Source organism: Narcine bancroftii, chromosome 5 (genome assembly GCF_036971445.1).
Source record: "Narcine bancroftii isolate sNarBan1 chromosome 5, sNarBan1.hap1, whole genome shotgun sequence".
Lineage (NCBI taxonomy): Eukaryota > Metazoa > Chordata > Chondrichthyes > Torpediniformes > Narcinidae > Narcine > Narcine bancroftii.
In genome coordinates, this window is record NC_091473.1 from 202,961,861 (window position 1) to 202,976,891 (window position 15,031).

Below are 15,031 nucleotides of genomic sequence, written 5' to 3' on the forward strand. Positions count from 1 at the left end.
AGAGAATTCAAAAGCCTATGAGACGTGATGCACCCGAGGTGATTAGAGTGCTTAGAGCAGTGGTTCTCAACCTTTTTCTTTACACTCACATCCCACTTTAAGTACTTCCTCTGCCATCGGTGCTCTGTGATGAGTAAGGGATTGCTTAAGGTGGGATGTGGGTGGGAAGAAAAAGTTTGAAAAGCACTATTTTAACCGAACCTCATTGACTTTCAGAACTCCAAACTCCAAAAAAAATGGGCCAATGACCATTTTTCCCAAGCAAAATATTTCAGTAACAATTGGATCTAGAGCAGTGATTCTCAACCTTCCCACTCACTTCCCACCTTATTTAGTCCCTTACTAGTATAAAGGATCACAACTAATGAGTTCAATTTGAGATTTTTAATAGAGAAACTAAAGTCAGATGTGTTGGTATTTCAGAGTGTTACAAGCCCAGAGGACCCCAAAACCCAACAGCAATAGATATTCACCAGGACAAAAGTTGCTTTGAATTATCTTTAAACATGAAAATAGAATCAAACTTTAACTTATCTCTATTAACTTACCTAACCGAACCCCCTTCTAATTCTAAAGGCATGTGTGTATAATGTGGGTATAAGTTCAGAAAAGTTCTTTGGATTATTTCATCCCTGAACATTAAAAGTTGCAAAATTCAAATTAGACATCTCTTTGCCCTAGCAATAAAGTCTTCACGCTATTACAGAATATTGCTCCCCTTGCAAAAAAAAAAACTCTTCTAAATAAAGTAACCCTTCCCCTCTTGTATATAAAAAGAACCTTCAACTAACAAAAAAGTTCTCTGTCACAAATGACAATAGTGCAGTAACTCCCCAAAAATCTGGGTGTGGTAAAACCCACTAGTGGCAGATGACTATCAAAAGCCCCCCCTCCCAGTCAAACTATTCCAAAGTACACATTCAGCCCAGTGATTCCAGTCCCAATGACTGTTCCGGATCTTCAGTGTCAAGAAGACTGTGTCAAATCAACCTTCTTTCCATTCTTCCCTTTCTTCTCATTCCCATTTACCCTCCTTTTAGGTGACGATAATGGTGATGGTCCACTTCCTCGTAAATCTGGCAATGAATTAGCAAAGATTAATGCATCATGATCATTCTCAAAAAATTGTGACTGAAAATTTCCATAAAAATTTTCAATACAACAGGATAACGAAAAACAAATTTATAACCCTTTCTCCACTGTACTTCTTTAGCTGAATTAAATTCTCTAAATAATTTATTGACTCAAATCAGCATTAAAAAAATACTCTATTGCATCATTGGAGTCTGGTTTTGTCAAGCCTTTTGAATTGCAATCCACAATATAATTTCTCTATCCTGGTATCTCAAGCAGCGAATCAAAACTACGTGGTGGTTGGCTTCTTCCTCAACGCCCTATGTGCCCGGTCCAATTCCAGACCATCAGAAAAAATTCACCACCCAGCACATCGGGAATCCACTTCTTGAAAAATTTCACCGGGTCTGAACCTTCAATATCTTCTGGAAGACATACTGTTTTTACATTATTCCCCCGACCTTAATTTTCTAGAGAATCAATCTTTTTTAACAGTTCCTTCTTCTGGATCTCCCAACCCACAAAAGAGTCCTCCACTTTTTCCATTCTCTGTTTTGTTCCATTTGATCTTTACATTCATAAATTTTTTGAATGTACAGGGATTGAATAATCCGATTAAATGTAAACATGTATTGGCTTATATTAAAAAAAAAGTTGATATTGTCTTTCTACGAGAAACACATTTGACTGAAAAAGAGCTTTTAAAATTGAAGAGAGATTGGGTTGGATATGTGGTTGCTTCTTCTTTTAATTCTAAGGCAATGGGTGTAGCAATTTTGATTCATATGAAACTATCATTTGAGTTGGAATCATTTATGGAGACTGCTGGTCGGGTTTTGATGGTGAATTGTAAAATCTTTGCAGAACCATGGACATTGTTGAATATTTGTGCACCTAATGTGGATGATGATCGATTTATATCTGAGGCTTTCTTAACATTAAATCAGGCCAATGAAAATATTTTGGTTGGAGGAGATTTTAATTGTGTTTTGGATCTATTACTGAATAGATCTCTGAAAAGTATAAGGAAATCAAAGATGGCGATACAAATGGGATCTTTGATGAAAGATTGAATTTAGTTGAAATTTGGAGGAGGATAAATCCGACAGAAAAGGACTTTTTATTCATCTAGACATGATTCATTTTCTAGAATAAATTTGTACATGATTTTGGCAAATTTGCAAGCTAGAGTAGTGCAGGCTGAATATAAGAGTAGGGTTATATCCGATCATTCTATGTTATTTATTGTGTAGATTCCGAGGTGTTGCAATCAACTTACCGGTGGAGATTTATTGTAATGTTATTGAAGAAACCAGAGTTTATTACTTTTGTAAAGGAACAGATTGCTTTAATTTTGGCTGAAAAATGCTAATTCAGTTAGTAGTAATTTTGTAATGTGGGATGCCTTAAAAGCATATTTGCGTGACCAAATTATTAGTTATTCTACGAAAGTTTTTTAAAAAAAAACAGTATCTGGCAGAAAGTTTGGCGTTGGAGAAACAAATTACTGAGTTGGAAAAGGAACTTCAGAAGAAGGTTACAGAAGAAAGCAGCATTAACTAAGTTGAAATTACGTTATAATATTTTACAAACGTATCAGTATGAGCGATTAATTCAAAGATCTAAGCAATGTTATTATGAGTTGGGTGAGAGGGCTCATAAGGTATTAGCTTGGCAATTAAAAATGGAACAACTATCGAGAACTATTAATTCTGTTAAAAAGAATTCAATAGTTACCTTTGAACCTCAGGAAGTCAATGACAAATTTTATTCATTCTATCAGAAATTGTATACTTCTGAGGGAAATCAGGATGATGGTTCTATTGAATCCTTCTTATCTACGTTAAATTTACCAGTTTTGGGGGAGGAAGAAGCTCCGTTTGCAGACTTTGAGATTAAAGAAACTATACAAGAGGTGCCAAATGGAAAGTCGCCAGGTGATGACAATTTTCAGTGGAATTTTATTAAAGTGTTTTATGAAGATTTATCTTCTATATTTATGGACGTGTTGCCACAAATAACTGAAGATCAGTCACTACCGGAATCTTGTTCAAATGCGATAATTACAGTTCCAAAGAAAGTTAGAGATCTATTGAATGTAGCTTTGTATTGACGAATTTCTTTATTAATTGTGGATTATAAAATAGTGACTAAAGTATTGGTAAATAGACTTGCTAAATACTTACCTCAGTTGGTATATACAGGTCAAACAGGTCTTGTTAAAAATAGATGTGCGTCTGATAATATTCTTAGATTGATAATGTTGATCAATGCATCGAGACAGCATCCCAAACAAACAATGGTGGTTGCACTTGATACAGAAAAAGCTTTTGACAGGGTTGAATGGATTTTTTTATTTAAGGTGTTGGAGAAGTTTAATTTCGGCCCATTTTTTATTGGTTGGGTTAAGGCATTGTATAAAAATCCAATTGCTAGGGTGGTGACGAATGGCCAAACCTCTGCCATTTAAATTATCATGATCAACTCGTCAAGGTTGTCCATTGTCATCAGCCTTGTTTGCATTGGTCATTGAATCATTAGCTCAGGCAATGCGACAGAATGATAAGGTTAAAGGGATAAGATGCTGAATATAGGATTAATTTATTTGCTGATGATGTATGTATTGATTTATTTGACACATCCAGAAGAGTCTTTGAAATATTTACAAGAATGTTTAGTTCAATTTTGGGAGCTATCTGGGTACAAGGTGAATTGGAATAAGAGTGAGATATTGCCAATTTTGGAAGGGGATTATAAAGAGTGTAAAAATATTATAAAATTAAGATGGTCTGATAAAATTAAATATTTAGGGGTAACTGTGAATGCAAACTATCAATCTTTATACAAGTGAAATTATGTATCTTTATTAAAAAGATTAAAAATTGATTTGATTAAATGGAAGGATTTTCCACTAACATTAATAGGTCGAGTAAATTGTATTAAAATGAATATTTTTCCTCGTATTCAATACTTATTTCAATCAATACCATGTTTACTTTCAAAGGGTTTTTTTCAGGATTTGAATAAGGCGGTGAGGAAATTTTTATGGAAGGGAAAATTAGCTCGAGTAGCTTTACTGAATTTGACATGGAAATATGTATTAGGTGGACTCCAGTTGCCTCACTTTTAAAATTATTACGAAGCTGCACAGTTGAAGTTTGTTAGTAGAATGATGGATATTAATCAGTCTCCTAGTTGGGCCAAGGTGGAGTTAGCCTGTATATCTGAGTTTGATGTTCACCAGTTTATATATAAGTGGAATTTGAATTTATTGCAGGGATATGATATGCCAGTATTAAAACATTTGTTCAAGATATGGGTTAAAAGAAATGATGTTATAGGAACAAAGGGTAAATTATCAATTCAAACTCCATTATATCAAAATCAGCTTATTCCTTTTTCAATGTTTACTAGGTATTTAAAGATATGGTATTTTCAGGGTATAAAAGTGATTCAGGATTGTGTTGAAGAAGAACAGTTTCTTTTAATCAATTGAGGGAGAAATTTGGTTTATCGGTAAATTCTTTATTTGTGTATTACCAACTTAGAACTTTGATAAGGGATAATTATGGTAAAGATGAGTTTACCCAAGTTAATGAAATTTGAATCCCTTTATACCAAAGAGAGATTGTATTTCAGATATGTATCGATTATTACAGGAAACTATGGATAAACCAAATTTAGAGAAATCTAGAAATAAATGGGAAAGCGATTTAACTAATGTTATACCTCAAGAGGATTGGGAGGTTATGTGTCATGAAGGGGTAACTAAATTTACTAATGTAGGATATGGTTTGGTTAATTATAATTTTTTGCATCAGTTATATTTGACTCCTGAGAAATTGAAAAAATACGGATTTAGTAATTCGGATTCTGTTTTAGATGTGGGTTAAGTGCTGGAACTTTTTTTGCATGCAGTTTGGTCTTGTAATAGGATATGTTGGAATCTAGGGGTTAAAACAGTATGAAATAAATGATTAATTAATAAGTGTATATTTACTGCATGGTTCAGGGAAAAAGGAATGTGATTAAGTGGCAATCACAGCAGGGAGCAAAGTTGGCTGAGCAAAATTGTCTCTCCAAAATACAGGGAGAGGAAATGCATAAAACAATTTAGGAGGAATGCTCAAACTAAATGAGGTGGTGAGTAGCACAGGAGACACAGGCCAGATCAGAACAAAGAATGGCCTGTAAGAAACAAAGGGAATGGAAAACAAGTCTAGGAGGAAGATTAAGGCAGGAGGAGGTGTTAAAGAGAACAGCAGAAATTGGCAGGACAAGAACAGAATGGTGATTAGAGATATCTGGGGATGAATTAATTTCTGATCAACATAACGGGATAGTCTGGCCTGGAGGATTAAGATGGGAGTGCTACACCCCAGATATCTGCAAAACAGGAGATGACTTGTGATAACCCTTATGCAAAAAGATCTAGCAAAGGAAGACAACTTTTGTTCTGTATGATAATGAAATCTAGCAAAGGAAGCCAACTTTTGTTCTGTATGATAAGGTTGACCTATATAAACTGAACCAACTGGACAATAGGGGTCAGTCTTGGGGAGTAGCTCACTGTGCAGGTGACCTATGAACTAATGAGTGACCCAGAGCTCTGTTAAGTTTTATTCTTGTGCTGTGTAATAAATTGACTGTTGAACCGAATACTTTCTCCTATCACTTCATTCAAAGAACACGCTGGACTCAGACTACACATAGACTAAATTAAGAGTAAGGTAAAGCCAGAGTCCGACAGATACAACCACTTTGGGGGAAAAAAGTTAGGTTGGTTTTGGAGAAACTATTTAAAATTAAATTACCATTAGATCCAGAGATTTTTTTTGTTGGGTTATATGGTTTCTTTGACTGGTTTGGGGTTGGATAAGTTTCAAATAGCATTTGTACGTTTGGCGTTATCTGTGGCACGAAAATGTGTAGCAATTACTTGGAAGACAATGTAGAGATTAATATAGTACATTGACATAATTAATTGAAATCTTGAATTTATTTGGAGAAAATAACATATAATTTACATGAAAATAATTTTTGTTAAAATGTTGTCATCTTATTTAGAATATATGGGTTTGGAAATATCTTTAAATATTGTATATGTTTTATGTTTCTTTGGCATCCCTTGAGGGGGCTGGCTTTGGGGACGGGGTTTACTATTATTTGTATTATATAAAAACTTTTTTTGAGGTATTGATTTTACATTGTTTTTAAAAGTTTTAAATAAAGTTTACAAAAAAAAGTTATTTGGTTCACTGATTGCAGGCAATTCTTAAACTGTGCACAGAATTTAGCATGTTTCAAGTTCACCAGGCTTTGGTGCTCGAAAGGTAAATGGTTACTGCTCTGGAAGGTTCTTGTAGATTTTCAGAGAGAACTGTGATGTTCCAGGACATCCACAAGTGAGGTACTTTCCTCAGTCACCTCAGTGTCTTGCTGATGAAATTTGCCCCATCAGGGTTCTCCAGTTGACGACCTCTTCCTTTCTGGTCACGACAGAGTTCCTTTGAGTTTCACTTATTCCAATTGAAACATTGGACAGCCAGTCCTCTGCTCTTGCATGAACCACAAGGGCTGTGACTAGGCCATCTTCCATACTGGAACTTCTGCTCTTGCTGGCTGATACCCCATCAGAGTCTCTCTCTCTCTCTCTCTCTCTCTCTCTCACACACACACTCTGAGACAGCCTAACTGAATCACTCTGCTTGCAAAACCACATCACCTTCTCCAGCAAACAATACGAGCCAGCATTCTTGTTCATCTGTTTCTTTTAGGTAAACAAGAACCCATCAGTGACCTCTCTCCAGCCCTCTTCAAAGCTCCTGCAAAAAGATGTGAGAAGCCACAAGTTGCTTTAAAGACAATAGTTCCTTAATTCCACCACATCAGTCCAATTGACACCTACTTGTGAAGTCTCCATAGGCACTCGTCAAAGTTTCTGATCAGTCACTCTGGACATGATGTCTCCAGTATTTTCAAATAAGATCTGTGTTAAAGTGTTTGTATGTAACCTACTCTAACCTTTCCCAATTTGTCTCCCAAAAATATTTCTATGTACTCTGTCACAAGTGGAATAAAGGGAATTACAGTGGCATGAGAGAGGAAGTGGCCAAAGTAGATCGGAAAGGGGAACGAGTAGAAAAGACGACAGAGCAGCAATGGATGGATGGAGTTTCTTTGAGAAATGGGGAAGATGCAGGATAAACACAGACCAAAAAAGAGGAAATATTCTCATGGAAAAATTCACAACAGTGGCTGACTGGGGACGTCAAAGTTGACAGTGAAAGCAGACGGCAAAAATTACTGGGAAGATCGAGGAATGGGAAGTTTTTTAAAACTTGCAGAACATAACTAAGAAACAGATTTTTGTTAAAATGTAGAGGTTATATTGGAACACGTGGCTATTGATCTTAAGTAAAAGCATGTAAAGAGTTGGCACACTGATTATTTGATTATAAATGTATAATTTTTTGTAAGGCTACGAGGGGTGCGGAGAGAGTTAGGATAGTGTAGTTGGTGAGGGGGGGGGGGAGAATAATATTACTATTTTTTAATATTTTGTCTTTATTTTTTCTTTGTATTTGAATTTTTGTATATTTGTATGAATGGTGCAATGGTGGAGAAGTCTCCTGGACCAGATGGATTGCACTGTCTGGTCCTGAAGGAGGTAGCAGTTGAGATTGTAGAGGCATTGGTAATGATGTTTCATGAATCAATAGATTCTGGTATGATCTCAGAGGACCGGAATATTGCAAATGTCGCCCCACTATTTAAGACAGGAGGGAGGAAGCAGAAAGGAAATTATGGGCCAGTTAGCCTGACGCCAATGGGTGGGAGTCGGTTGTCAAGGATGATGTTACAGAGTACTTGGAGGTGCTTGACAGGATAGGTCAAAGCAGGGCAGCGTGGTTAGCGCAACACCTTTACAGCGCCAGTGGTCGGGTCAGGGGTTAAAATCCCGCGCTGACTGTAAGGTGGGGTTTCCCTGGGGGCTCCGATTTCCTCCCACCATTCGAAACGTACTAAGGGTTGTTGGTTAATTGGATCTAAATTGGGCGGCCTGGGGAATTGGCCTTTCTCAGTGTTGCATGTCTAATTTTTTAAATTAAACTCATCTGACTTTTTTTAACCAGGCAAAACAGCATTTCTCAGAACACATTGCACAGCATATAATATAAATGCATGTAAGCATACAATTTATAGTAAATGTATCTGAATATTTTGAGATAATATCCTCGGTTACAGGATTCTGTTTAATCTCACAGCCTGATGGAAGAAGCTATTTCCAAGCCTGACTGTCCTGGTCTGTGCCGCCCAATGAACCTCCAGCCCCCCCCCCCCCCCCCCCCCCCCCCCAGTACTATTTGGAGGGTGGGAAGAAACCGGAGCCCCCGGGAAAACTCACGCAGACATAGACAGAATGGAATTCGAACCCCGGTCCCGATCGCTGGTTGTCACGGCGTTGCCCCGGTAACAAGTCCTGTCACCTCTTTATTCGGGCGCCAGCCTGTTTTTGGTCGGACCTGAAGAAGGTCCAAGGCCCAGAATGTTGGTCGCCCTTAACTGCTGCGTGACCTGCCGAGTTTCTCCAGAAACAGTGTGTTTCGCACTGGATCCCGGCGTCTGCAAATGTTTATTCAGCTGCTCTAACTGCGGAGTCTCTCTCAGGGACGACCATTCTGAAGAAGTTCGCCTCCTCTCTTTGAAGGGAGTTCTCCGAGTGCCTCTCTCATCACTCGCTCTGTGTTAACGCCGGTGCCTCCGTACACCTGACAAAGGGGCCCGACCGGGAACGTTGGTAACCCATATATGATACGTTCTGTGAAAATGGGCGTTTCAGCAATGTTGTGCAAACACCATATTCTTCTTTGGCTTGGCTTCGCGGACGAAGATTTATGGAGGGGGTAAAAAGTCCACGTCAGCTGCAGGCTCGTTTGTGGCTGACCAGTCCGATGCGGGACAGGCAGACACGATTGCAGCGGTTGCAAGGGAAAATTGGTTGGTTGGGGTTGGGTGTTGGGTTTTTCCTCCTTTGCCTTTTGTCAGTGAGGTGGGCTCTGCGGTCTTCTTCAAAGGAGGCTGCTGCCCGCCAAACTGTGAGGCGCCAAGATGCACGGTTTGAGGCGTTATCAGCCCACTGGCGGTGGTCAATGTGGCAGGCACCAAGAGATTTCTTTAGGCAGTCCTTGTACCTTTTCTTTGGTGCACCTCTGTCACGGTGGCCAGTGGAGAGCTCGCCATATAATACGATCTTGGGAAGGCGATGGTCCTCCATATAGACGTAGCAAAGGCATATGGGATACAGCAGTATACCTGTAAACTTTTTAAGTAGGTATCAGTGTGGGACCAACACAGCGCTGTGGGGAGAGTGGGGGACAGTAGGATTAATTGGAGGAACACATTCTATTCCGTTTCACCGCTCTACAAGCAGACGGCAAATTGGAGTTCTCCTATTTCCATTCACCCCCTACCTCGGCTTCAATGGCGACCTCCCGATTCCCATGCTGCACCGCGCGTCAGCACTCGCCACCAGCGCACGGCGCGCGTGCGTAGGTTCACCGCAGCGCATGCCCGGCCAGGTCGATGGCGGCTCTGTGGATGGGCGAGTGCTGCCGGTGAAGTGCAGGGTCCCGCGACCGTCCCAGGACGGCGGCCGCCACCCACCCCCCCTCCCCAGTTCTCCAGTCCCACCCGGACGGCCGGGGCCTCGGCTTGAGCGTGGATTTGAGGAGCCGCCCCAGCTTCCGGAGCGTCGGCCGGGCGGGGAAAGGGGGTCTTGAGGGTGTCTGGGGAAGGAGTCAACCCCGTCCCGGTGGCCCCACCGCCCCCGTCCATCATGGACCCGTTTCACTGCTCCGACTGCGGCAAAGGCTTCAAACGATCCAGTGACCTGATGAAGCACCAGCGGATCCACACCGGCGAGAGGCCCTTCACCTGCTCCTACTGCGGCAAGGGCTTCATAGACTCCTCCAACCTGCTGAGGCACCAGCGGGTCCACACCGGGGAGAGGCCATTTGTCTGTCCCCAGTGCGGAGAGGGCTTCACCCAGTCCACGCATCTGCTGATCCACCGGCGGATCCACACTGGCGAGAGGCCCTTCACCTGCCCCGAGTGCGGCAAGGGCTTCACTCAGGCTGTCCACCTGGTGACCCACCAGCGGATGCACTCGGGTGAGAGGCCCTTCACCTGCCTGGAGTGCGGCAAGGGCTTCACTGAGTCGTCGACCCTGCTGAGGCACCAGCGGGTCCACACCGGGGAGAGGCCCTTCACCTGCCCTGAGTGTGGCAAGGGTTTCATTCGATCGTCGAACCTGCTGACCCACCAGAGGATCCACACTGGGGAGAGACCCTTCACCTGCTCGGTGTGTGGGAAGGCGTTCATTAGGTCATCCAACCTGCAGAGGCACCTGCGGGTCCACACCGGTGAGAGGCCGTTCGTCTGCTCTCAGTGCGGGGAGAGATTCACTCAGTCAACGCACCTGTTGATTCACCAGCGGGTCCACAGCTTGGAGAAACCATTCACCTGCCCCGACTGCGGGAAGGGTTTCACTCAGGCTGTTCACCTGGTGACCCACCAGCGGATCCACTCTGGGGAGAGACCCTTCACCTGCCTACAGTGCAGGAAGGGGTTCATCAAATTGTCCACCTTGCTGAGACACCAGCGGATCCACTCCGGGGAGAGGCCCTTCACCTGCTTAGAATGCGGGAAGGGGTTTACCGAGTCGTCGACCTTGTTGAGACACCAGCGGATCCACACTGGGGAGAGGCCATTCATCTGCTCGGAGTGCGGGAAAGGATTCATTCGCTCTTTCAACCTGGAGATACACCAGCGTATCCACACTGGGGAGCGTCCGTTCACCTGCTCTGACTGTGGGAAGGGCTTTACTCACTCATCTAATCTCCTGAGACATCAGCGTTAAGTTCTTTGTGTATGAAATCAAGAAATGTTTCATTTGCTGAAACAACAGATGGCAGTGGGAATTCGACTTCTGCAGCTGATGCTCACTGATTTTAATAGCCTCCTAACTGGGTGAGAATTCGATATTCTGGATCTGTTTTAATTATTTTTAATCCTCTGCGTCTAAAGTCAAGAAAGGTTCTGTAATATTTCGATGCAGCCCTGTGCAAGGCAGTATTTACAATGAACTGTTGGAATATTTTTTCCTTGTCTGCTGAATTGGCTTCACCGAAACCCATCTTTGCTGCTGGACTCCACCTCATTTTGCAGTTTGGTTTCATTGGGTTGAAAGTTCCCTCGAAATCCCAGACAGTTTCAGGGAAACTGAGTTTTGAATGGTTTCTCGACAATAAATTATGAGCCTCTCTCTTTCCCCATTCCTCTAGCTCCCCATCCCCCTTTCCTTCTCCTGTCAGAGAGCTACCCTCTCAACCATCACTTCTCAGCATTTTTTTTCTCTTCTACTGTCCCACCAGTGCACCTCGTACCTTGACAAAGGACTCGGGCTCGAACGTTGGTCACGCAGGTTGAGTACCCCTTAACCGAAATGTGAAATGACCCAAAATCCAAAACTTTTTTCGTCCATGGTCCCATAAGATAATATGTACAGAGAATGGGATGTATTGGACACAGTGAAATATTGAGTGTAGATTTTTGAATACATGTCTACTTCTGTTAATTTGTGCAGATGTAAATATTTGTAATGTATCTTTAAGTCTGAGTAAATGAGTGCGTTTTTTAAATGGTGTTCCAAATTCGAAACACTTCTGGTCCCATGCATTTCGGATAAGGGGTACTCAACCTGTATATCTTTGCCCCTTGTAGAGCGGCGCCATGTGGTTTGCATGCTATGTCTTCCCTCATTTTCTATTTCATTCTGTAAATTAACTATTTGGAAATTGTCTTTAATTTCATTAATATCTGAGAGGAACAGTTTAAGAACAAATAATAGCAGGAAAGAAGCTGTCCTGAACCTAGAGGTTTGTGTTTCAAGCTTGTGTTTCTTCTGCCTGACAGGTGGGGGTGGGGTGGTGATGAGCTTAGGATGGGGTAGGGAGGTGTAGACAAAGTTGGGGTGGGCTGTGGGTGATGGGGCAGTTGGAGGAGAGATCATTGGTGTCTCATCTGAGGTGATCCCTTTTCCTCAGGTCTTTGTGGTCATAGTCAGTTGTAAATATACTTAACAGTTCAAGGTATGACTGGTGACAAATGAAAGGGCTAGAGGGCAGACTGATGGTTCCTTGGGGACTTGCAGAAGAGAAGAGGGTGGGTTAGAGACCAGGGATGGATCAAGACAGGAGTGGAGGGGTGAGTGTGAAAACCAGTAGTGGATCAGGACAGGGAGAATGGAAGGTGTGGGATAAATCTATTATTGATCAGCATGAGGCAGGAGTGAGAGGATGGAAGGGGGTGAAATGGAAACCAGGTATGAATCAGAACTGGAGTTAGAGGGAAGGGTGCAGAAACCAGGGATGGATCAGGACTGTAGTGGGAGGTGCAGAAACCAGGGATGGATCAGGATTGGAGTGGGAAGTGCAGAAACCAGGATTGATCGGCACAGGAGTGGGAGTCCGAGTCCATCAGGCTACACTGGGGTATGAAGCAGCTGGGGACAGAATATCTCCCCAAAGAATGGCACCGATCAGTGTGAGGGTCAATAAGGCTGGGAATATGGAGACACAGGAGTCTGCAGACGCTGGAATCTGAAGCCAAACAATGGGAATGTATTGAGGTTCACATTTATTGTGAAGGTAGAACAAAAAGATTTTTTTTTTGAGCTCTCGAGCAAGTCTATGCATTTGCAGGTGATGCAGTGCAGGCAGCTGAGTTACAGAGAGATTGGTTCGATTGGAGGAAGGGCAACCTTGTTTCTCTGGTGCCATACACAAACGGGCTGGAGAAACTCGGCAGGTCACACAGAATCCACAGGAAGTCAAGGCTAACTGATGTTTCAGGCCTGGGGTCTTCGTCAGGCAAAAGCAACAATGGACAGATGTCTGAATGAAAAGGTGCAGAGGGAGGGAGGGGAACTCGTGCACTGTCAAACCTGAGCCCACCCACCAATTGGAGGAGCAGTTCCTTCTATGCAGTCTGAGCACTCACCAACCAGATAGCATTAATATCAACTTCTCCAATATCCATTAACCCTCCTCGAGTCTCCCTCTTTCCCCACCCCTCAGACTAATTTTCCCCAGCTCCCACCCCCTTCCCTCTCCTATCAGAGAGCTACACTTCCTGGTCCTCAGCTTTTGTTATCTTTGACCCTCCTCCTTTACCTGTGCTCCTCCCGCTACCCCATCCTCCCCGCCCCCCCAACTTTTTCATTCAGGTCCCTGTTTCTGCTCACAACTGACAAAAAGCCCCAGGCCAGAAACGTTGATTTCCCTTTACTTTCCGTGGGCGCTGCGTGACCTGTTGAATTTCTCCGGCATGTTTGTGTGTAGCACACGACCCCCAGGCTCTGCAGACTTTCTTATCTAACCCTACAATCCTTAATTTTCCGTTTTTTTTCCAGAGATCTAGAGGGGGTCGCAGGGAGTCTGTCTCCCTGCTGTGACTCTCATGCTCCATGTGGCTGTGGAGTGGCGGCTGAGCAGTTGCAGGATTACCAACTCCCTGAGTATTTTCAACATGCTTACTGAATACGAAACGTCTGTCCACTGTACCGATTAGCAGGCAAGGGTTGAGATGGGCCAAAGGGCCTGTTTCCATGTTGTGAAGATTTGCCACCCTGTGTATCACCCCACTTCTGCTGAACGTCATGCCCATGTTACGCGGCAGGTGATGAAGCGCCACCTCACAGATCTGGGAACCACGCCCCATCTCCTCCCCATTTCCATTCTGTCAGTGGACACTCTGTGTGGTATTTGCAAGCTCTCCCCGCGACCCTCTCACACGTTCCAAAAATACACGTCAGGACATCAATTGGGAGCAGGGGGCGGGGAATGGGGTGGAGTTGATGAGAACGGGAGAATTAAAAAATCATGGGATGCACAAGGGTTCAGGCCATACAGGTGGCTTCTCTCTCTCTGTATGATCCTCTCTTTCTGATTTTTATTGCCAAATAAACATTTATGTGTTGCCCATTTTAAAACAGAACTTCATTTGAGTGTCTATGGGGGGGGGGGGAAGGAGGTCACATCCCCATTTATTAGGGAATGGCACGGTTGGTGTCGCTTTTAGCATAAAGCTGTTACAGCGCGAGCGATCGGGACCGGGGTTCAAATCCCATACTGTATGTAAGGAGTTTGCACCTTCTCCCCATGTCTCTGTGGGTTTTCTCCAGGGGCTTCAGTTTCCTCCCACCCTTCAAAACATACTGGGGGTTGTAGTTCACTTGGGTGTTAATTGTGCGGCAGGGGTTCATGGGCCGAAAAGGCCTGTTACTATGCTGTATGTCTAAATTTGGAATAAAATTAAATTTTAATTCACACGCACACACATTTTATATATATGTATGCACAAAAAGACATATATGTATACACACAAAGACACAGTTTACATATATTTATACACAGACATTTTATATATATATATATACACACACACAGACATTTTGTATATATATTATACATGCAAAGACACTTTATATATATATATATGCACTCACACGCTTATATATACTGTACTATATATGCACGCATATTTTACATATACAGATTTATATATACTGTACTACATATATACATACACATCGCACACATGTATATTACTTATATATATATATTTTTTTTTAAAAAAAAATATATATTTATATACACACATACGCACACTTCAGATATATTGTCAAGAGTACGTACATAACATCATGTAGAAGTCTGAGATTCTTTTTTTCTGCGGGTGTGGCACAATTACCACTTAGTGGTAGTGCAAAAAAAACTACACAGCCCATACACGTAAACAAATAAAGAACTGTAAACAGATAACAAATGTAAACAAGTTGACTGCAATACAGAGACAATAAAAAAGAAAATCAATAAAGTGCACAAGTCAGAGT

The 15,031-nt window shown here is 42.3% G+C and overlaps 1 protein-coding gene and 1 long non-coding RNA gene across 2 annotated transcripts in view; one reads left to right on the forward strand and one right to left on the reverse strand.

Annotated features, from left to right (window-relative positions):
- Positions 1-14,582, forward strand: part of LOC138764601 (zinc finger protein 585A-like) — a 62,021-nt gene extending 47,439 nt beyond the window's left edge. Inside the window, exons 4-5 of the mRNA XM_069940723.1 lie at positions 9,919-11,106; positions 13,550-14,582. Coding sequence (XP_069796824.1) covers positions 9,919-10,996 — 1,078 coding nt within the window. The 3' untranslated portion in view covers positions 10,997-11,106; positions 13,550-14,582. The remainder of the gene's footprint in view (positions 1-9,918; positions 11,107-13,549) is intronic.
- Positions 370-9,661, reverse strand: LOC138764604 (uncharacterized). The gene is made up of 3 exons (XR_011358226.1): positions 9,549-9,661; positions 6,800-6,899; positions 370-1,076 (listed from the first exon to the last, which is right to left on the reverse strand). It is a non-coding gene; the product is annotated as an uncharacterized lncRNA (long non-coding RNA).
- Positions 14,583-15,031: the final 449 nt, after the last annotated feature.